At 31.7% G+C, this 24,587-nt stretch overlaps 2 protein-coding genes across 2 annotated transcripts; one reads left to right on the top strand and one right to left on the bottom strand.

Annotated features, from left to right (window-relative positions):
- The first annotated feature begins 1,090 nt into the window (after positions 1-1,090).
- LOC130675964 (cartilage oligomeric matrix protein) lies at positions 1,091-10,939 on the top strand. The gene is made up of 15 exons (XM_057481901.1): positions 1,091-1,396; positions 2,381-2,551; positions 3,244-3,467; positions 3,759-3,936; positions 3,999-4,084; positions 4,149-4,218; positions 4,289-4,520; positions 5,765-6,013; positions 6,539-6,695; positions 6,771-6,923; positions 6,996-7,380; positions 7,440-7,793; positions 7,859-8,086; positions 8,156-8,665; positions 8,741-10,939. The coding sequence occupies exons 1-15, from the start codon at positions 1,321-1,323 to the stop codon at positions 8,851-8,853; spliced, it is 3,186 nt and encodes a 1,061-aa protein (XP_057337884.1). The 5' UTR covers positions 1,091-1,320; the 3' UTR covers positions 8,854-10,939.
- LOC130675957 (C-Maf-inducing protein-like) lies at positions 9,613-23,811 on the bottom strand. The gene is made up of 8 exons (XM_057481889.1): positions 20,396-23,811; positions 14,359-14,538; positions 12,634-13,229; positions 12,462-12,548; positions 12,133-12,385; positions 11,813-12,070; positions 11,436-11,736; positions 9,613-11,343 (listed from the first exon to the last, which is right to left on the bottom strand). Exons 1-8 carry the CDS (start codon positions 21,818-21,820, stop codon positions 11,219-11,221), a joined length of 3,225 nt encoding a protein of 1,074 aa, XP_057337872.1. The 5' UTR covers positions 21,821-23,811; the 3' UTR covers positions 9,613-11,218.
- Positions 23,812-24,587: the final 776 nt, after the last annotated feature.

The following is a 24,587-nucleotide window of genomic DNA, read 5'->3' on the forward strand; positions in this document are numbered from 1 at the left end:
TTCATTTGATTTCGTCACATTTATTTTTAAAATAATTTTTATTTTATTTTTTAAAATAATAATTTTTTTAAAATTCATTAAATAAAATGATACTGAAGTTAGCAGACGTCTAATAATTTTTGGATTTTTTTTAGACGATAAAAAATTTTTTAAAAAATATTTGAAAAAATTGCACCTGTAGTTTTTTAAATTTTCTACATGTGCATTTTTTTATTTTATTTTTTTGCAATTGATTTGTTGAAATACCAAAATTCAAAAATTTTTAAATGTCTGCTAACTTCAGGATCATAAATAAAATGATACTGAAGTTAGCAGACGTCTAATAATTTTTGGATTTTTTTTAGACGATAAAAAATTTTAAAAAAAATATTTGAAAAAATTGCACCTGTAGTTTTTTAAATTTTCTACATGTGCATTTTTTTATTTTATTTTTTTGCAATTGATTTGTTGAAATACCAAAATTCAAAAATTTTTAAATGTCTGCTAACTTCAGGATCATAAATAAAATGATACTGAAGTTAGCAGACGTCTAATAATTTTTGGATTTTTTTTAGACGATAAAACATAAAAAAAAAAAATATTTGAAAAAATTGCACCTGTAGTTTTTTAAATTTTCTACATGTGCATATTTTTGTATTATTTTTTTGCAGTTGATTTATTGAAAAACGAAAATTCAAAAATTTTTAAATGTCTGCTAACTTCAGGATCATTAAATAAACTCATTAGCGGTCGAATTAAATATTTATATTTAATCGTCTTAACAGGAATTATAATAGACCAGTTATATCGTAGGAAGAACTACTTCCTACTCATTTTTTAAAAGCGCTCGTGAAACTTTACCTAAATAAATAAATAATAGTAACGATGTTGTACATTTTAAGTAACAATACTTTATTATATTAAGTGTCTCAATGTCTAAAAATAAAAATAATAATAAATAATAATTTATTTCGACAGTGGCATAGAAATATATTTATTAAAGTTTAATTGATACGGGTGTACGCATAAAATGCGTTAGTCTCAGTACTTAACTCCTCTCTCCCTATGCGGTTTAAAAAAGTTAAGAGTCCGTGGGCGCCGTATAAAACTCGGCGGCAAAGTTTCCCCGGTTCAGTGTTGACTTGTGTAGACGACGTACATTGCTGGCACCAGCTTTACTTAAATTTATCAATCCAATCTGATAAACCTTAATAATTTAAATAAGTGTATTTTATAAATCGTGCTGTGTAATTTTGCGCCATATGAGGACCGCGATTTTTAATTTCAAACTAAATTCCTATTCTTCCTCTTCTTTTTCTTCTTAAATTTCTCCCACTACAAATGGCGGGCTTTCAAAATATCGTGGTAATTTTTATAGGAATACTTACAGTAGCAGCCGCTATTTCTTATGACGAAGGTATTTATTTTTTTTTTAAGTAAAAAATAATAAAATTTTGAAATAAAATTGGCCTACTTAATAGACGAATAATAAATAATTAAATAAATAACAGTTTGTCGATTTTATAAATATCTAATATATAAGATGTTGTAAAGCTTGATCCCGATAACCCCGACACGGTTTTAGGGTAAATTAGAACATCAAGGAGGGGTGTTGCCGCGATAAATATTTATAATCATAATCATTTATAATTTATAATAAAATATATTAACTGTGAATTTTTGATTATGATAACTGGTGACTGATTACTATTATTATTACCAAGAGAACTAGTGGCATCGACGACCCTTTTATATCTATTACGACATCGACAAACGTTATGCCTTTTAAACCAGTCGCTAAGAACGTGGACAAAAAACCCGGTAGTTTGTAAACGTAAATCCACCCAAGGCAACTTGCTGGTGGTATCACTCTGGTATCGCAAGGTCACTCAACTCTCTTTATCATTACTACTCTATTAGCAAAAAATATAAAAATAATAATAATAAATACTTTTTATGATATATATAAATACCTAAATCATATTTATAGAATTTATTAATGCAAGTACTTGAGTAAACTCGAGTTTGCCAACAGACAATTTAAACTTTTAAGGAAAAAGTTTCTCTTGCCAGAAAAATGGCGCAATTTTAAACTGCGTTACAGGCTTGGGTATACAGATATTTATTTTCAATTCAATTGATTATTTATTTATTTATTTTACATCGAGTAGGTATTAAGAAAAAAGTAAGACGCAACCCACATTGATAATTGTTCTAATTACCATAGACAGCGTTACTGATTTAATAATAAATTGATGCAACGTCTAATGAATTAAATCGCTTCATTCTACAATATAATTATTACTTGTTAATTTTTTTTGCTAAACTACTATCCACCTACATCATTAATCATTACATCAGGCGTCAAATTTTTTTTTTTTTCTAATTAATTATTTAAAAGTCCTCAGCGACGCACTTGGAGATGCTCTGAATGACGATGAGTTTGCAATAAGTTTAAAACATTTGAAATTCAAAAAAAGTGAACATGGAGGTACGGAAACGCTGATTGCTGCTAAATATCCAGATCCAAATACTAAATTTATTTTTATGCTTGACCGGCGTACCAACACAAGTAAGATTTTTTAAAATATTGTAATAGTAAAAAAAAAAAAATTATACACTGTAAAAAATTCGCGGAGTGAATGCGGATTAAATCCGGAGTGAATGCGGAGTGAATGAATTTTTAATTATTTACTCCCCTCAGAGTGAAATTCACTCCGCAGGGGAGTTTTCGCGGAGTAGATAATTTTTTATTAATTTAATCCCTCCGGAGTGAAATTCACTCTGGAGCGGAGTTTTGAAAATATTATTAATAAAATATAACTCCACTCAATAAAATTGAAGTAAAAATTCGCGTATTACATTATTGATCAGCTGATATGCACACACATACGCACATACATATTTAGGCACACACGCGCTCTTGCACACACACGCACGCACATATTTGCACACAAGCACACAATCGAACACACACACGCACACACACACACATTGTTTAGCAGTTTAATATAAATTAGTATAAATTTATTTAAGTATTAAAACTCCGGACCGGAGTGAATTGGGAGTGAAATAAAATCCGCGTCACTCCGCAATCACTCCGCTAAAAAAAAAACTCCCAATTCACTCCGCATGCGGAGTGATTTTTTTAAAAACTCCGGAACTCCGAGTGACGGAGTGAATGAGGAGTGAATTCGGATTTAATTTCACTCCGAATTCACTCCGGATTTTTTACAGTGTATTTAATAATCAATTGGATTTCAGTACTGCTGGAAATTGTTGAAGAAGGAAAAAAAGGAAGGCAAGATTTTCAAGTGGGCAGTCTTAATGTAACCCATCCAATAAAAAGTATTATATTTCTTGTCCATCAAAATAAAGAAAACTCGCGAGTCGACGTTTATGTTAATTGCAACAATCAAGGCGCTATTCCGATCAGAAAAACACTGAGAGATGTTTTCAATGAGGGAACAGATTCTGTATTTCGAGTGGTATTTATTTACAATATACTATTTATTAATAAGACTTCAAGTTCACCCACGTCATTCAAATAATTATCTCCCGCATTCCATCATCTTTTAAAGATTCATACATTTTTATTTTCTACTGCAGTTTTATTATTTAGCAATTGAGATTTTTTTTCGCCATTTATGACCATTAAGTATCAAGTCTTACCAAATATGGCTGTGATTAATTTAAAACATATCAAGTCCACTTTTCATCAGCATACGTAATCCGTGTGTATTTTTATTTGTAATTAATTACTGTATTATATTGTGTAGTACAAAGAGAGAAAGTATCATACGAAAATACACAAAAGCTCGGAAATTTCGGAATTATGGGAACGAGAAGGCTGCCGCACAAATCTTGAGGATGTTGAGTACAAAACAAATCACAGCACGACTATTTCCCGTGTCCGTCGACGTGGAGACATTGGAATCCATACAATTGACGATTTAAGTACGATAACGATCACATTAAATAATTATTATATTTAATTATTAAAATAATTTTATTTACAGATTGTATTGGAGAGGGAACTCTCATAAAAACTCTCAACGAACTAATAGAAGTTACTAAAAAAATTTGGAGCGAAGTAGAAAAAAATGTAATTATTTTATAAATAATTAAGTAATTAATAAATTATTAAATGTTCAAATGAAATATTACAGACTGAAGAAACTCGATTTATAAGGAGATTAATTGAAGAGTGTGCGGCTTGCCGTCCAGGATTTCACGTCGGCAAGTTTTAAATAAATTTGAAAAACTTAAGTAATTAATTGTAAGCTAATTTATTTATAAATAATTAAAGTGGCCACAACAACACCAGCACCACCACCACCACCTCCACCGCGGCCATCATGTAGACATCAAAGTCCATGTTACCCAGGTGCCCATTGTCGTGATACTGAAGGAGGTCCTGAGTGTGTGGGATGTCCTCAAGGATACATTGGAGATGGTCGGCATTGCCAGAGAGTTAAAACATGTAGTGACAATCCTTGTTTCCCGGGGGTAAGATGTCAAAATACAAGAAGTGGATACAGGTCAGTTTATTAATGAATCATTTTTAAAATTAAAATAATATAATAATAATGATGATGATAACAAAAAACGGTTTATTTAATTAAATAAATGGGACATGATAAATCGCGTGCCAAATGCCAAAAGGGCGTATTACAGCAGTTAGATAGGGTTCCATGCCAAAAGGGCGTATAAAAAATTTTTTTTTGTCATTCTTTTTAGAATCGCTCGAAACGTAAAGTTTTGCAGAAAAAAAATTTTTGACGTACTATCGCCAAAAGGGCGTATATCTTTAGATCTTTGTATCTTTGTATCTAAAGATATAGGGGAGGGTGGGGCAGAGCGGCCCTCCTAAGCCAATTATTATTTTTTGTGGCTTTCAACCATAAGATCACTTTACTTTTGTCCTATTTCGAACAAATTTATGGACATTTTTCAAAAATTCTGAAAAAATTTTTTTTTTTTGTGGGGCAGAGCGGCTCCCTTCAAAAAGTGATAAAAAAATTTTTTTTTTTCGTTTTTTTTTTTTTAAATTGTTTTCATCATTAAGAATGTATTTCTTTCTCTTGACAACTATTTTTGGTTTTATATTACTCGAAAAAAATTTTTTAAAGCGTAAAAAATCGTTTACTCTCGATTACCTTAATTACTAATTGTTATTTAATAAAAAAAAAAATCAATTCTATAATTTTACTTTATTTCAAAAATTTATCAACTAAAAAAAAAAATTCAATTTTTATAAATTTTTAGTGACCAAATTTGCCTCTTACATAGAGAAACGGCCGAAAAATATGAAAAAATAATTTTTTCGGAAGTTTCGGCTGGTCCATTTTGCCCCAGGTGTTATGCGTAGGGCTAGAAATGTGGAATTATAATAATTTTTTTTTAATTTGACGATAAAAATATGAAAAAATCACTTTTTCAAAATTTTGGGCTTGTCCATTTTGCCCCAAATGTCATGCGTAGGGGTAAAAATGCGCAAACATATCGGATTTATAGTAATTAGTCGAAAAACAAAAAATTTTTTTTTTGGTCAAAATTTCAGGGGGGCCGCTCTGCCCCACCTTCCCCTACGCCCTTTTGGCTTTGGAAATTTTTTTTTTATTTTTAGGCTTAGAACATGTTTACAAAACGATTGGCACCAAAAATAAAAAAATTATACGCCCTTTTGGTTCATCAAAGCCAAAAGGGCGTATAACTTTTATACGCCCTTTTGGCATTTGGCACGCGAAATTTTGGCCCGAATATTTTATAAATAATAATTCAGATGTGGACAATGTCCGTCTGGGTACACTGGAAATGGAGAACACTGCCAGCGAGTAAGAGGCTGTGACTTGAATCCCTGCCATTCCGGAGTAACCTGTCATCCAACTCAAGAGTATCCGTACTACAAGTGCGGCGCGTGTCCTGAAGGCTACACCGGAAATGGGACCAAGTGCCAGGACATTGACGAGTGCGATCTGACTCAGCCCTGCGACCCAAGATCTCAGTGCATCAACATCTCCCCAGGATACAGGTGCGAGCCTCCTGACTGGGAATTATCAAATTAATTTACATAATAATCCAAATCTTTTCATTTTTAAAATCGTAATTATTATTTTATTTTATCTTCTACTTAATTATTTTAATTAAATTAAATCCTCTTTCTTGCTCACAATCTATTTTTAAAATCTCTTGTCATTTTCTTAATCAAAATTAGCTAGATCCTATTATTCTTTTGTACTTAAATTTTTTTTTTTTACACTGTATAATAATGAACATAAAATAATTGACAAGGAAACTAAAAAGACGAATAATAATATTTACAATTGCATTCGTCTTTAAAATTCATTTCATGTTCCTCTTACTTCCCTTATTAATTATTAATAATAATAGTCATAATTGGTAGTTTTTATTATTTATAAAAGAAAAAAAAGTTTAAAAAAGTAAATAGAAAATGACATTTTTTATAAACGTTGTTAAACGGAATAAATAAGTATAATGGGTAAATGATGAAGATATTTACCCTCCCATCCGGTAAATGCCTCCTGCCCGATGACAGATGTCGACCCTGCCCCTCGGGATTCACTGGATCCGAGTCCGAGGGTATTGGAATCGAGTTCGCTCTCAGGAACAAGCAGATCTGCCAGGACATTAACGAGTGCGATGATGGACGAAATGGAGGCTGCGTCCCAAATTCAGAGTGCATCAACACCAAGGTTTCTTTTTATATTTTATTATTATATATTTTAAAAAATATCGTTAACATAAATAATAATAATAATTCAATACAGGGGTCATTCAGATGTGGATCATGCAAAATAGGATTTGTTGGCAATCAAACTGTTGGATGTCGTCCAGCACACAATATATGTCCTGACAGAATAACTGTGTGCGATGAAAATGCTGATTGTATTTGCATTGCTGTTAATCAATACACTTGTCAAGTAAATACAAAATATTTACATATATTTTCTGTATTTTAAAATATCATTGATTATTTAAATAAATTATTTCAGTGCCATATTGGCTGGGCAGGCAACGGAGTAAAGTGTGGAGTTGATTCTGATAGCGATGGGCATCCAGATGAGGAACTGATACTTGAAAACCATGAAATAATTCCGGCAGATAATTGTAGATATGTACCAAATAGCGGACAAGAGGACTCTGATAACGATGGCTACGGTGATTCTTGTGATGATGACTCTGATAATGACGGTGTACTCGATTCCTCAGACAACTGCCCGTTTCATCACAATCCCAAGCAAGAAGATACTGATCGGGATGGTCCTGATGGGCGTGGTGACGCCTGCGACAATTGTCCGTCGAAATTTAATACCGATCAGAGAGATACTGATGGGGATGGTATTGGTGATGCTTGTGACAATGACAAGGACAATGATGGTATTTATTTTATTTGTTTATTATTTTTAATGATATTTAGCAAAAAAATTTTATTTTAGGAATATTGGATGATGACGATAATTGTCCGATGAAGGAAAATCAAGATCAGCGTGACTCTGACGGTGATGGGGTTGGAGATGCTTGCGACAACTGTCCAGCCATTCCCAATCGCAACCAGGAAGACGAGGACAGAGACAGAGTTGGTGATGCCTGCGATGACGGTCATGACAGAGACAAAGACGGGATTCAAGATAATATTGATAACTGTCCGGATATTCCAAATTCTGAGCAAACGGACTCTGATCATGACGGCATTGGTGACGAGTGTGATGATGATGCTGACAATGACGGCGTGCCCAATCATTTTGACAATTGTCGGTTTGTTTACAATCCATTGCAAGAAAATTCACGAGGTAATTATTTTGAAAAGTATTTTTATATTTTATGTAATTTAATAAATATATTTATATTTATTTAGGAGGCGGATTTGGTGACGCTTGTTGGGATGATAATGACAATGACACTATCATAAATATACGTGATAATTGTCCGAATAATAGTCAAGTATGGACGACTGATTTTCGTAAATATGAAATAATCGCACTGGATCCAGAAGGCGAAGCCCAAATAGATCCCAAGTGGCAGATTCATCACAACGGAGCTGAAATTGTTCAAACTCAAAATAGTGATCCTGGAATAGCTGTCGGTAAGTTATTTTATAAATAAAAATTAATAATTAATTGTGTTAATAATTATTTTGACTGTTGGTGAAAAGGATTTGACAGTTTTACTGGAGTTGACTTTGAAGGAACTTTCTACATTAATACGGAAATAGATGACGACTACGTCGGTTTTGTGTTTTCATATCAAAACACACACAGATTTTACTCAGTGATGTGGAAAAAAAATACTCAAACTTATTGGCGTGCTACTCCATTCCGTGCAGTTGCTGAGCCGGGAATTCAATTGAAACTCATTGACTCAGAAACAGGTCCCGGTAAAATAATGCGGAATAGTTTGTGGCACACTGGAGACACAAATAATCAAGTTAAATTACTGTGGAAGGATCCAAGAAATGTCGGCTGGAAGGAGAAGACTTCTTACAGATGGCAACTGATACACAGACCCAGTATTGGACTGATAAGACTCTGGATCTTTGAAGGGCCACGTCTGATTGCCGACTCTGGGAACGTCTTCAACTCAGCCCTCAAGGGCGGACGTCTCGGGGTCTTCTGTTTCTCTCAGGAAATGATTATTTGGTCAGACTTACTTTACAAGTGTAAAGGTAACTGCATTTTATTTATTTATAAATACCAAACAAATAAATTTTAATATCTAATATTATTATATTTTATTACAGAGAGTGTACCTGAAGCCGTCTGGCGCGAATTGCCCTCAAATTTACAATCTAAAATAAACATCGACCCAAGTAATCCTAAAATATCGAGGCTCCAACGGCCTCTACACGACTAAACAATAATATTTAATAATTTAACAAATTAATATATACATTAAATAATAATAATAATTATATATATATATTTTTTTTATATTAAAAAATAAATAAATGATGTATAATTATACTAATCAATCAACAGTATCCTAAAAATATTTGTAAAATTTTAATTCTATCGAGGATAAATTATTTCAATTACGCACAAGCTAATGTCTTTTATTTAGTGACTTTATTGCGCATAATATTAAATTTTAATTATTTATTGTGGCCATTGATAAATGATAATATATATATATATATATATATATCGACAATTAAATCAATGAATGAATTAATTATGTAACGACTTTATTAATGAAATTGATATAAGCAGTCTTCTTACAATCTTGCTCCCTTGCAGCTTGGAAATATATATTTAAATATATATATATTTAAAATAATAAAATACAGAATCAGTCATTTTGTAATTGATAACAATCATTAATCGAAACTAAATAAATCGCTATGTCAATAATTAATTCCGATACGATATCACGGGAAAATTCGGTTTCTTATCTACGTCAATTGAAATATATTTTTTATTTTCATTACTCTATTATTATTATTTTTAATATTAATCCGTATAACATATAAACATTTCCTAACTACAATAAATTATTATTATTATTAAGTAATTATTAATAAACTTATTTATTTACACTATTGAAATAGTTGATTACAAGAGTTCTAGACATTGAAAATACTAGGGTCGAAAAAATTTACGAAATTTCTATTAATTTTTTTTTTTCAATACTTAACTATTTAATAAATCCGGGTTTTATGATAAAAATCTGTGCATTTTTCGTATGGCAGTGGTCACAAATAATTTTTAATAAGGCAGTTGGGCATCCTCAGACGCTGGATTTGTTTTAATAACTTTTTTCACCATACCTGCACCGAAAGTTTAAATTCCCCCGTGAAAAAATATTCTGATCAGACTATATCAGGCCTGATATGGAAATTGGCCATATCAGACTACATATGCTTTGATATAAATTGTCTATAAAAAATTACATCTGTAAAAGACCAAATTTATTTTAAAAAAATATGTAAAAAATAAATATCAATAAATTTTTATTGTGTATAAAAAAATCTATCGTGTTCAACTTCCATGACACATCTTTTCGAATACAATTTGAGGTAACTTGATATTTTTAACCTCTATAAAGGCTTATCAAATTATATCAAGTCTGATCAGGATTTTTATTCACAGGTATATCAATTTATATATATATATATCAGACTATATAAAGTCATATCAAGTTATATCAAGCCTGATCAGGGATTTTTTTTTTAAGTATATCAAAGTATATATAACTTTATAAGGTTATATCAGGCCATATCAGGACCTATTAGAAATAAATATAACATTATATATGAGATTATCAAGCTATATCAAGTCTGATATAGACATATCAAATTGATAAGGCTTGATCTGGCCTGATATGGCCAATTTTCATATCAGGCCAGATCAGGACCTATCAAAAATCAAATATGGACATATCAGATCATATCAGGCCAGATATGAATATATCAAAAATTTTGATATGGCCTTATCAGCTCATATCAAGCCTGATCAGAATATTTTTTCACGGGCCTGCCCTGCTTAGAGGGAAGAAAGTCGTACTTTTCTCTGCTGATAAAATAAAGCGCAAGCGCCATTAATCAGATGCAGATCTGGTGAAAAATAGTATACATCCCATGGAGGAAAACATGACGTCCCAATCTGCGTGGATTGGAATTTCCTACTTTCCTTCCTTGGTGTGCAATACACTATTTTTTTTTTTCTGTTGAAAGACAACTTTGCGATTGTGTCTCTCTCTTCATCAGACTAAAACTGCACACGGACTTGTTGAGTCTATACAAATATTTAATAAATCAAAGTAGTAATACTAATAATAATAATAATAATAATTTTAATAATAATGTTAGGCAGACTGGTGTCCGTGGCAATATTGTCCAAGAAAGCCCATCCACAGTTTAAAACAACGCCGACCCTATTATTAATTATTAAATTAAACTATTCGCATATTTATTAATTAATTAATTAAAAAACTTGAACTTGTATTTTTTAGTCTTAAAAAAAATAAATAAATAAAGTTAAATTGGCATCGAATTATAAAACTTATTAAAAAAACTTTCACGCGATTTACCAATAAAATCATTCAAACTTAATTCGTCCATTCAATTCTACAATTATAATTGTCTTTTAGGATTTTCATAAACTTCATTATCATTATTAATAATAATATTATTATCATTATTACTGGTACTAGTAATAATATTATTGCGTAAATTATTATTCCATTTTCTAATCTTGAGAGCTGGAAGCATGGATTCGGGTCACCAGGCCTCTGTATAACGTACGTCAATTTCTTGTAGAGATGGCAAACGTTTTTTGAGCGTCTCGTATGTCTGAGCAGACAACTTGGTACTGTTTAAGTTTAATTTTTTAAGACTTGTAAGAGCTAAAGAGAAAAAAAAATTTTTTTAATAAATAAATAATTATTCATCATTATTATTATTATTATTATTATTATTTTTGAAAATAAATACTTACATACTAGGGTAGATATGCCCTTGTCAGTAACAGGTGTTTCACAAAGATTGAGGACCTGAAGTTTTGGAAGATGCTCACTTATCATCTGGAGTCCGGCATCACCAAATTGGGTCGCCCATAAGTTTAGATGTTTAAGTGATGGTAGTTTTATAATTTGTTCAGCGCATGCAGATGTTACTGAAGTAAATGCCAAAGTGAGACTCTCCAAATCACCGAGAGCACCATTACCCAGTACCTGTGCTACGTCAGCATCCGTAGCACGTACCGGAAGAGTTAATTTCTTTGGACCACCTTTTTGTTGCTTTAAAAATAACAATAATAATAATAAATATATGAATTTATATAAAAAATTAAAATAATTTGAATTATATTATTACCAATTCCTGGAGATTACTTTGACGTTGACAGAGAGCTAAGTAACGTTCTTTACCCGAAGGAGTTGACTGCAGTGCTGAGATAACTTGAACCTTGTCTTCCTCATTGGTGACAATACGCCACTCTAGCATGAGACAAAGAGCTTCTTGGGCTGCATCGCATCCTCTTATTGCCATAAGTAGACACGCACTTCCAGTTTTCTTGAGCAGCAAATGGATAAACTTTTTACGACGATTGCAGCATCCCAGCAGAGTTGTCAACTAAATTTATTTATTTATTTATAAAAAATGATTTATTTTAATTTAATTAAGTAAATAATTACCATTATTCCAAACAGAGTACCATCATCAGGACAACCTGGACTAGACGGAGCTACAATATGAATCCATCCTCGTCGTTCCTCACGTATTGGTAAGACCATCCGGTGAACGTCACAACGTGTGTCTTGAACAATTCGACACAGTATAATATTCATCATTGACTCTTGAAACTGTTTATTTATCAATGCATCTCCGGGAAATGGTACTGCTTGTAATACTGAACTTAGAAAGATTTTGCTGTTATAGTATTCCGATCTGTAATTATTTTATTTATTTAATATAAAATAGTATGTAATTTATATTTATTATAATTAATTGTAACAAAACTTACATTATTATTAATCCTAATAAATAGGCATCTAACGGCGGAACTGGTAGATCTTGGCTGATGTCAAGACTGTGCTTTGGAACTTCAAAGCTAAAAAAAATAAATACAATAATAAATAAAGTAATTCAAGGTTTAAATATTTAAGTAAAAGTTTAAAAAGAAAAAAGAAATTTACAAACTAAATATTCCACCAATGCACGCAGAAATAAAATTTGGTATAATTCGAGGATGCGGACAATCGCTGCCAGGACCGTGAACATAACTAATGTAATCTCTGAGTGACTGCTCGCTATTTTGATAAAGAGCGTCTACAAATATTTGACAAAGTTTTCGCATATCTGGAGTTTTAGAAGATTCAACACTATGCTTTAGGTAACGGGTGACTGCAGGTGTTATTGCTGGTACAAGAGATGATTTTGGATGCTGCAGAACGAGCCGCGATAATGCAATTGCCAACACTGGAGGTAGTGGTGCTTTTTCTAAAAGCGGATCAGCAACTGCCAGCACAGCTTCCGCCCAGTTCCTTTGCTCGTTGAAACTTGCCATTTCACATGACTCTTGATCCTCCTTTATATTATCTTGGCTCTCGTTCATTTTTATCAACAGCGAACCGTTTAGAAGCTTTGCCACCGCTTCCAAAGGCGTTGCATTTATTCGGTCGTCTTGCAAAGGAGTCCACAGAGCAAAGTCTACCATCGATTTAAGTTCTTTAAGAATTATATCTTCTGTTGGGTTTATTGATATTGTATGCTGATACTTGAACATGCATTTCTATAAATAATTTCATTTATTAATCAACTACTTCCAATACAATACTATAAATATTAGGGCGTTTCAAAAAAAACAAGAATTTTTTTTTTTTCTCGGAACCAGGCTCAAAAGTTTCGTTTAGATGCCAAAATAGGCCTCTGAAAATATGAGCCCTTAATATTAATATTAAGGTAGTCCGCATTGCACTTTTTGATTTTCCATAAGAATAACACAGGAAAAAAAATTTTTTTTTCTTCTGATTTTTGAAACTAATGAACCATAAATTGCATTGTAATGTCCATCAAATAATTTTGTAGAGAATTAAACGCTCTACAAAAAAAGTCTCTTATCATTTTTTGATAAATTCGTCTGCACGAAAGTTATTGGAGCTGGAAGTCAAATCTACAGAAAATTTCGAGATCTTTTTACTTTTCCAGCAAAACTATTAGACTTATCAAAAAATGTCATAGGACTTTTTTTGTAGACAACTTTATTCCCTACAAATTATTTTTAATAAAGTTCATTCAAATTCCGCATTGTTTTCTAATTATTTTCATTTTAATGCCAAGCTCATAAAAATAATAGTTTTCTAATCGATTTTGAGAATTTAACGTTAAAATGAAAATAACTAAAAAACAATGCGGAATTTGAATGAACTTTATTAAAAATAATTTGTAGGGAATAAAGTTGTCTACAAAAAAAGTCCTATGACATTTTTTGATAAGTCTAATAGTTTTGCTGGAAAAGTAAAAAGATCTCGAAATTTTCTGTAGATTTGACTTCCAGCTCCAATAACTTTCGTGCAGACGAATTTATCAAAAAATGATAAGAGACTTTTTTTATAGAGCGTTCAATTCTCTACAAAAATATGTGATGGACATTACAATGTAATTTACGGTTCATTAGTTTCAAAAATCAGAAGAAAAAAAAATTTATTTTCCTGTGTTATTCTTATGGAAAATCAAAAAGTGCAATGCGGACTACCTTAATATTAATATTAAGGGCTCATATTTTCAGAGGCCTATTTTGGCATCTAAACGAAACTTTTGAGCCTGGTTCCGAGAAAAAAAAAAATTCTTGTTTTTTTTTGAAACGCCCTAATCAATATATATAAAAATATATGTATTTTATTTTAAAAACAAATAATTACCATCCAAAGAATTGAATGATACCATTGATTTCTGGCATAAGCATTACGTGCTTGAAGTAATAATGATCCATCCGGCAATACGATTCGTAGACAATATTTATTTGCTAGATCCCATCTTGTGACTGCATACACTTCAGTCATGGAACTGTATGGTATTGGTTGTTGAATAAATCCGGTCAACTGAAAAATTCATAAATTTTAATTTAAATAAAATAATATAAATTTTTATGGTTCCCTGTCTGACGTCATGAAATCATAAAACTTAATTAATTTACCAGCAGTAATTAACCAGGCAATTTAAAAGAAAGAAAATCGATTGATTGGGTATTCGAGATTTTATCTGACGCCCGTACATGCAAACAAACCGACCGACTGAAAGTTTAGTTATAAATTTGATTAAATATATTGATATCAAAGTTAATTTATTTAAAACTTGGTAAATGTTGTTTATCAACCTGCCCTTTGCAACCGACTAGAGTTTTACAAAGTTATTGTTGGTCCATAAAAATTTAGTATCTCAACAAAACGTAGAGCTCGTCCATCACATCCATTACGCTTGGTACCAAGTTTTAGATATTTTATTATTAATACCAACAAGCAATTATCGGGTGCATGGAGTATTTACACACAAAATTTTAACAGTAAAAAATTCAATTTTCGATAAGAGAATTTATTGTGATGGAAAAGAAAATAAAATAAAATAAAATGTTATGGTAAAAAGTGGTCGTAAAATTAAATAGTAATGCTTGGGATTGGACGATTGGGCGCAATGACGTAGAACGGATCGTAAAATCTATTGATGTTGACTTGAACCGATACGAGTTCGAGTGAAAGACCGATATGCGTAAAATATACGCGCCATAATAATATAAAGCACATACTAAATAACTTTTACTCACAGTGAGTCACATTTATTACGTGTTTTAACTTCAATTTATTTAACGATAATAATAATAATAATAATAATAATAATAATAATAATAATAAGTGTCCCGGATTATGATGCACTACATATATATATTTAATAAAAAGCACACACGCTAATCAATTAATAATTTGTGACGTGAATTAACTCGATCAAAATGATTAATGTCTACCAGCAGTTGCATCACACATATTAAATATTTAATTTATTTATTTATAAATGAAATATTTAAATTGTGTATTTAATCTTGTAAGAAGAACAAAAAAAAATGTGTGTTTTATAAATTTTTTTTGGAGTTTGTACGTTTTTTTTATAATTTTTTTTTTATTTTATTCCAACAGCAGAAGTAATTAAAGCGAAAAGATGTAACATGAGAATCCAAGTATGTCAGTAGGTCATCACTCATCGCATTTTCCTACAACATCACATCCGGGGGTATATTATACTTGCTCTTTTCCCTTTTACCGCAAATGCCTGGTTGATGATGGGCAATATGCTGGCGAACATACATTTAAATGCTTTTATCAAAATCAATCATTCGTTCGCTAATCACTTACTACTTGCCATTAAATTTATCATAAAGAGCATAAAATATAATTTATTACCACCAAAATATGGATGACAATATATATATAATGTGTTAAATGACGCAAATAGTATCCTCGGTATGGGTACAGGTGAGATCGTGAGAAAAAAATATTAAAGCGGAACTGGATTGATCTAGTTGTATATATAATTAATAATAAAAGTAAAAAACAATTTAGAATTTGATAAACTGGGGGGGGGGGGGGTGAAGGTGCAGAGGGACGTGCGCTCCATTTAAACGAATGTGGTAATTTAAAGACGCTAAATCGAAATCATTGGGGTAGAAACGGTTTGTATATGTTGAGATAACGACTGAATGGAAAGGAACAAGAACAAGAACAAGTACAAGAAGTAGTTGTACAAGAAGAAGATAACAAGTATTGAAAATGATTGTCGATGGACGAAAATTATTGCACGCTCGCGTGCTTTTAGTTTTTATGTACTTTATCATAGCTGGAGAAAAAGGAAAAAAAATAAAATAAAAAAAATGTTGAATCTGTTGTAACTCAAGTAGCGAATGGGGATAGTGGGGGAAAACGCTTGCGTAGAGAAGAGATTGAATGACGTCATTGGTGAATCTAGGCCGTGGGTTGAACGACTGTTCGAGTGAGCTCAAGCTAATCTGTCGTGTTGGCTTATATCCACCCTCTATTCTCAATGAACGCCATACATATATCCAGTATCCACCCGGTGTACAACAACTAAACAACTAAGCTATACATCATCTGAATAATCACTACAGGGTGCAAAGACATTTCACGCTATTACAATATAATACATTCTGTCAAATGATACCATTGTTTTATTATTATTTAGATACCCGTACCCACCGGATTTATTTAGGGGAGGGTGGGGCAGAGCGGCCCCCCTAAGCCAATTATTATTTTTTGTGGCTTTCAACCATAAGATCACTTTACTTTTGTCCTATTTCGAACAAATTTATGGAAATTTTGCCAAAATTATGAAAAAAAAATTTTTTTTTTGTGGGGCAAAGCGGCCCCCCTTCAAAAAGTGATAAGAAATTTTTTTTTTTCGTTTTTTTTTTTTTTAAATTGTTTTCATCATTAAGAATGTATTTCTTTCTCTTGACAACTATTTTGGTTTTATATTACTCGAAAAAAATTTTTTAAAGTGTAATAAATCGTTCACTCTCGATTACCTTAATTACTAATTGTTATTTAATAAAACAAAAAACAATTCTCTAGTTTTACTTTATTTCAAAAATTTATCAACTAAAAAAAAAAATTTTATTTTTATAAATTTTAGTGACCAAATTTGCCTCTTACATAAAGAAACGGCCGAAAAATGTGAAAAAATAATTTTTTCGGAAGTTTCGGCTGGTCCATTTTGCCCCAGGCGTTATGCGTAGGTCTAGAAATGTGGAATTATAACAATTTTTTTTTTAATTTGACGATAAAAATATGAAAAAATCACTTTTTAAAAATTTTGGGCTTGTCCATTTTGCCCCAAATGTCATGCGTAGGGGTAAAAATGCGCAAACATATCGAATTTATAGTAATTAGTCGAAAAAAAAAAAATTTTTTTTTTTATCAAAATTTCAGGGGGGCCGCTCTGCCCCACCCTCCCCTATATAAAAAAAAAAAAAAAAGCTTTTATCATAAATCATAACTCATTAATTTAAATGCGACATTAGTTGCTGTTGTTATTTTTTTTTCTTTGACCATAAATGATGGACAAAGAAAATCCATCACGATTAATGTTGATTCATGTGTCGTGTGTGTTTTATCATTAGTTTATTACATCGTAAACTTGAATTTAACATCAAACTATTATTTAGCAATGCAATAAATCATAAATCTTTAACAAAGACTTATTGCTTTATTTTTTCTGGGTATTTTAAAAAAAATATTTAGTTAGGATTTCAACGAAAAGTTTTATGCATTTCGACAATTATCAACACGTGCAAGCAATAACTTTTGTTTTATTATTTAAAATATAAATAGGGAAACTGGGAAAGTAATAGTTTGCGGTTAAAAACCACTTAATTTCCATATACCAAGAGCTAGACTATCGGAGACAATCTGTGGTGTCCGACGGCGGAAACTCATATCCAGGGTCAGCTTTGACGTCAAGCCTCACCAGCGTGCATGGCTCAATGTGATATATATCCTCGATACGATACATGTACGATATATCACACGTTTTAGTACATAACGCGAGTCTGCCGAAGGTGGAAGTGGTTGTACTGTACGCTATCACTTATTTATTTATTATTATTGTTAACAATAACATGAGAAAAGATATAAAGATAACACGCCTGCTGATTAAATTATGCAAAAAGTATTAATTAACAATAAAAAATAAAAAATATAATAAAAATTAATCCTCTAAAACTGATGACCTTTAGCTCAACTGATTATTATTATTACAGAAAACACGTAATTTTGAATTAAAACATTAAAACTATAAATGACGTAGGCTTAAGTCTTTTTGACATTTACAAGTCTCATGAAATAAAGATCACCAGAGGATTGTCGGAAGTATATTCTATATAATATGATATGATATGATATGAGAAGATGAGCTCGAAAGCGAACTAGAATGAGTAGGAAGAAATAAAATAGATAATACGAACTTCTTAAAGAAGAATAAAATAAAATGATGATAAATTAATGCCGGCAAATATTAAAAGTTATTATCAAAAACGCTCACGCTCAAAACAAATGTTTATATAAATCAATTTAACGTTGAATTAAACGTTTTGAACTTTATCAATGACACATTTATACGCCTCCTTTCGACCTTGTATCGTCGTCGTCGTTTTCGTCGTCGTCGTCGTCGTCGCTGTCAATGTTGTTCAGTAATCGGTATCATCATACACTCACACTACAGCCAATATTTATGGATTTTATTTTTACCAGTTACATGTATTTATTCCGAAAATTTACATTAATTCATTTGCGTCAAGTGCATATAATCAGCATCAAAATTTATCATTATTTAACCATCATAAATAACACTAGATAATAATAAAAAATTTTTCCTTGCCCCATTTCTTTCGTAAATTATTATTTTTCTTGCGGTTAGAAATATAAAAAAAGTTTATGTGCATCAGTCACGCAGAGTCGAGCGAAAAATATATAAAATATAGTAATAGCAGGTATTCATTATTAATTGCAGCCATTTGTCTAATACACAGATGCTCCCTTACAATATATATCTATATATAAATCGACATTCACCGCAACTCTATAATAAATTACGCTGTCATAATGTTAATGTGCCAATTGCTACTCTAATTAATTGTTTTTTATATACATATATATTTTTTTTATTCATTTTTTTTGTTATTATTATTAATACTGTAATGCATAATATGAGTAACTATGTATACAAGCATATAAATGTTTAGCGCCATAAATTTAATGGCATTTAAATTTATATCCTCAGATAAAATAATGAATGATCTACACACACATTTGAATACTACTTTGTGTTAAAAATTATTATCGATGAGTTTATAAATCAATTTATAATGTACGATCTATCATAATAATTAATGCTCAAGTCTGTAAATATATATACAAATACACATCTTTGATATGTTAAATTGTATAATACACAAAAAAATAAAATTGAATATTAATGTATATCACAACTTTTTTTTTCATTTTTTAAACATAATTTTAATATTGAAGTTAATTATTATTAATACTCTAGGTTAATACACATTGACGCACGTATTTTTACTCCGAATAGTATTTATCCATTCGCGTTTAAAAACTTTGTTAAGTGTCAGCTTTAATTTACGTATTTCATTAATTGATAATGTACATATCTTCTTTACACATCATTGAGTAATCAAACTGATTAATCCACCGTATCAATGTATATATGTATATATATAAATAAGTATTTTATCTCAACTAATTAAAAAAAATAAAATATGTATATTTGAAATATATTAAAAGGTCGTATAAAGATAGGATTAACAAGAGCAAATACGTACGGGTCCTTTTTTTATTATTTTATTTTATTAAAGACACACGACAAACGAATAAACGAAGTAAACGTAAAACGTATGAGTAGTAAGCGCATTGGCCTGATGATTAAAATTTATTTCGAGACGCGTATTGAAAGACTCGCGGCTAAATATAAAAGTACATTAGTATAAAAAAAAGACAATGAGAGATAGAGAGAGGTGTAAATAGTGTTAAGGCATTTAATAAATTAAGTCACTAAAATAAAGTCGTGGGAAAAAGTACTGTAGACAGTGAAAATTAATTAGCGTATGTACATACTTGCACAGCTGTATTAATGTATATATGTATATATATACATATATATGGTATTATTATTAGAATAATAATAATCATAATGAAAAAATTTTGACGTCAATTTTACACACGTGACGTTATCAAAAATGTAAACTCAATTAAAATAATTATTATGATAACACAAAGTTTATTATAGACAGCCAAATTAACGTGCGTCAAAAAAATATAAAAAAAACCCACACGCATATTGTGAGTGTGTGTAAATAAAATAATGTTGTTATTTACTCACCGTTTTGGATGATAGGCAGGCGTCGTTGAGATAGAGATGATGAGTTTCCCATCGTCTGAGAAATTTACTGGACAATATTTTGCTGACGACCGTCCTTGCGTGATTTAGATAGCAGACTTGAATGTCCCCCTCGGCAACTGGCTTGAATCGCGGTCCAGTGGGTCCAGGACTTGGACTAGGGCTAGAAGAACCGCTGGTAGATGAACAACCGATCGACTGTTGTTCGAGATTTGGACAAGAACGTGCGGCAGGCAAACAACTTGGTGGATCCAGAGTGTCGAGTTTCTTGAGACTCATACCCACAGGTAAACATTCTTCTGTCACCGAGCTTGTTTCAGCTGTTTCTGAGGGTAATACCCGTTCATTGTTCGAGCCCGGTGTTAGACCAGTTGATAACTGTGGCGAACTGGTGCTCGTTGTTTCTTGTCGCATCGCACCACCATTTACTGAAAGGAATGAGTAATAAGACGGCACTTGAGTGGGTGGTAAACCAGCGAGGGAGATGGCAGCAGCTGGACTGGACGGTACTGATGAACCTTCTTCAGTGTCTTCACAGCTATCATCTTCCTCTCCTCCTTCAGCTCCTGTCTCTTCTTCTTCTTCTTCTTCTTCTTCGTCTTCATCTTCATCATCTTCATCTTCATCATCATCATCATCATCATCATCATCATCCTCATCTTGATCGAATTCATTCAACAATGATGGTATATCATTGGCCGAACTAGCCTTGAAACCTCCCGCTTTAACAGTCTTAGAGTCAACGGCTCTTCTGGTCATCAATGATTTTGATTTCACTGTATTCTTCGCCGAGGACGAAAATGACGTCGGTATACTCAACAATGGGGAAAAAAAACTGCCATTTGTGTTTTTATTTTTTGAATTTGGATTTGGTAAATCAGTCTTAAGACGCAAAAGTATTCTTTTCCTCCATCGTCCGTTAGCCTTTTTTTGTTGCTTCTGCTTGTGCTTCTCTTCTTGCTGTAGCTGTGGCTGTGGCTGGAGCTGTGACTGTGACTGTGACTGTAAATGCTGCTGCTGCTGTTGTTGTTTCAACGGTGATGACGTAGTTGTGACGTCTTCTTGGATCCCGTTTACCGTCACTGTTGTTGCTGTCACTGTCGGTGTCGCTGTAGTGGTATCATCTGCAGTGACAAGTAGAATTGGATCAGGTGACAGCGGATCTGATTCCAAGTAGTCTGTTTGAATTCCCGGTAATGTATCGGTGCTGCTGCTGGTAGACGCCGAAATTTCTTGATCGATATATTGAATCGAAGAGGAGCCAGATCCCTCACTTTTAGCTTCAGAACCGCGTCTATTAAATCTTGAGCTCAAGCTCTTCGTTGTCTGCTGTTTACCCATTGTAGTAGTAGGGGTCGTGACCGTGTTACGAGATGTGCGCGTAAATGGACGCTGGAAACAAAACATTCTGACTGACACACGACTACCTGATTATTCAGGATTATCTACAGGATTTACTTATTTATCACGTTACAATAATTATATATAAATATGTATATTTGTTTTTTTTTTGTTTTTTTTTTTTTTTTTATATAAATTAATACTCAATGTGTATCTTAAAATGTCATTAAATTTGAATATTTTTTACGAGCTCTTCTAACTATTTGTTTACACATGTTCGTTGTAAAAAATAAAATATTAATATCTCTCGAGGAAATTAATCCATTTTAAATAATTTATTTAGTTATTTTTAATAAATAATTGATTGTTTATTGTGTGGAGTGTTAATTCTCAAGTATAACGATATCCTATCACTGACACATCACTTTACTCTCAATAAATAAATAAATAAAACGTAGCACAATCACACCACTGACAGTTTATTATTTACCACTCAAGACATCGATCGACAATAAATATAACAATGGACTATTTTATTATTATTATTATTATCATCTATTATCTATTATAGCCGTTAAATGTTGTAATGGTATCCAAGTTGAGTAAATAGTAAAAGCTTATCTCGAATTGAATGCGTATACTGTCAAGACGATGCAAGACAGGTAGAGCTATCAGACGGCCAGGACGGTATGAGCATTTATATATGTATATATATATATATTTACCAGTGGCCGAGTTTTCGTTTTGTTAAATTACCAATAAATGTACATATATATTTATGTTATGTGTGAAAGTTAAATTAATAGAGAGCTAGGACTGATGATTGCTGGATGATAAAAAGTGAGTGAATGGAGTTTAAGTCGCGGCACGGCGGCACACCTATTATTCCTCTTCTGGTTCACTCAGTACTCTGGCCTGCTCTGGCCTCCTCTGTTCTGTTGAGCTCTGGCCTGCTTTGGCCTCCTCTGGCTTCCTCTGGTCTCCTCTGGCCTCCTCTGACCGTGGTACTCTCTATGCTCTCTAGCTCCAGTTCAGCTCTACTCTCTCGACTTCTCTCGGTCGTGAGTCGTCAGTCGATCGATGAGACTCGTGAATATTCGGATACCACCACGATTCACGTTACAGCCGCGGCAATAATATACATACACATATATATATATATGTATATATTTTTTACCACCTAAAACATTAAACACCAATCACTTTCACTTTTTAATTTATATATTATTTAATACGTCATTCTCGTTAATATAATCACTAAATAATTAATTAAAAAATAGTTGTCCTATCTACTGTCAATTATCACTTATTTAAATCCACTTTGATAATGACTAACATCATTTATACGTTAATTAAACATTAAAATATGTTTTAATTTATAATAATCTCTTATCTATCGTTATAAAATCTTTACCTTGATATTGAGCAATTTATAATAAATATAAATTTAAATTTTCATTGTTGTTATTATTTTTAAAAACCGAATCACACGTAATTGCAATTAACATAATAGTTAATGATAATAACAAATAGTTATTAATTTTTTGATGGATATGTCAATTGAATGTTTTTATTTTTTTACACGATAAATAAACTAGAGGCTTTTATCTACACACAGATGTATGGCTGTTAGTTGATAGGAGGTGATGGTGATGGTGATGATGTTTGTCTGGTGGTATTGAGGCCGAAACAGAGAAACAGAGCAAGAGCACACCGATTATTCGCGATTTCGCGCACGCGGAGCTGACTAGTACAAGTAGTCACTGTAGTCTGCAGTTAAGTCAGCAGTCAGCACCACTCCTCTATGCTCCTCTACAACAGCACCAGCACGACTGCATGCGACTCTTCCTGTCGCGGCTATATCATACCATATTACCACGTTATGCTACCAATGCTACGTTATAACGTATACACATACGACGTATCCACACCTCTGCGCGACGACTCGTTTCGAGTAAACTTCAGGCGCGAAAAATAATCTACAGTCTACTATATCTATATATAGATTCGACCACAAACTTTTTACCTACTGCTGATCTCATTCAACACTAATCAATTTTTTTAAATTTTAAATATTTTTATTTCTGATAATATTACATACCACCGGAATACTAAAAACTGATAAAAAGTTAATTACCACTTATGTAGATATTAATTAATATATATTATTTTAATGTAATATACAAAAATTTAGTTTGGAAATTTTTTATAAAATATCAATATATATTTATCACATATATAATAAATTAACGACCACGTAGTTATTTATTTAACTATAAGATTAAATCAAGAAGCAAGTTTACTCGGTGACGGTTCGACACAAACTGACATTCCAAGTCATCAGTCGGGCTTCTTGAGTCCCTTTTGGAAGTGGATGTACGTCATAAAATAGGGGTAGAATGACGCCAGGCCTCAGGCCCAGGTCTCACGTTTTTCCACCGTGTCTCAAATTAAATTAAAATTTAATTACATAGTTTGCCACAATAAAGTCTTACGTAGATGTACTTTCTTTTTTGAAATACTAATATTATATATTAATTTTTTATATAATAAATCAACAGCCACGTGATTATTTATCTATAATATTAAACTTGACAATGAATCGACACAAGCTAACGTTCTTAGGATTTTAAAAAGTTATGAGCGTTGTAAATCAGGTTTTTCGAGATCCTTCTGAAAACGGATGTACGTCACGAAATAGGGGTGGAATGACGTCAGGCCTCAGTCCCAAGAGTCCCTTGGTATCTTTACACATTCCAAGTAAAATTAAAATAAAATTTAGCTATACTGTTTATCATATGATACTGAAGTTAACAGACGTCTAATAATTTTT

Source organism: Microplitis mediator, chromosome 1 (assembly GCF_029852145.1).
Source record: "Microplitis mediator isolate UGA2020A chromosome 1, iyMicMedi2.1, whole genome shotgun sequence".
In the NCBI taxonomy this organism is placed as follows: Eukaryota; Metazoa; Arthropoda; class Insecta; order Hymenoptera; family Braconidae; genus Microplitis; species Microplitis mediator.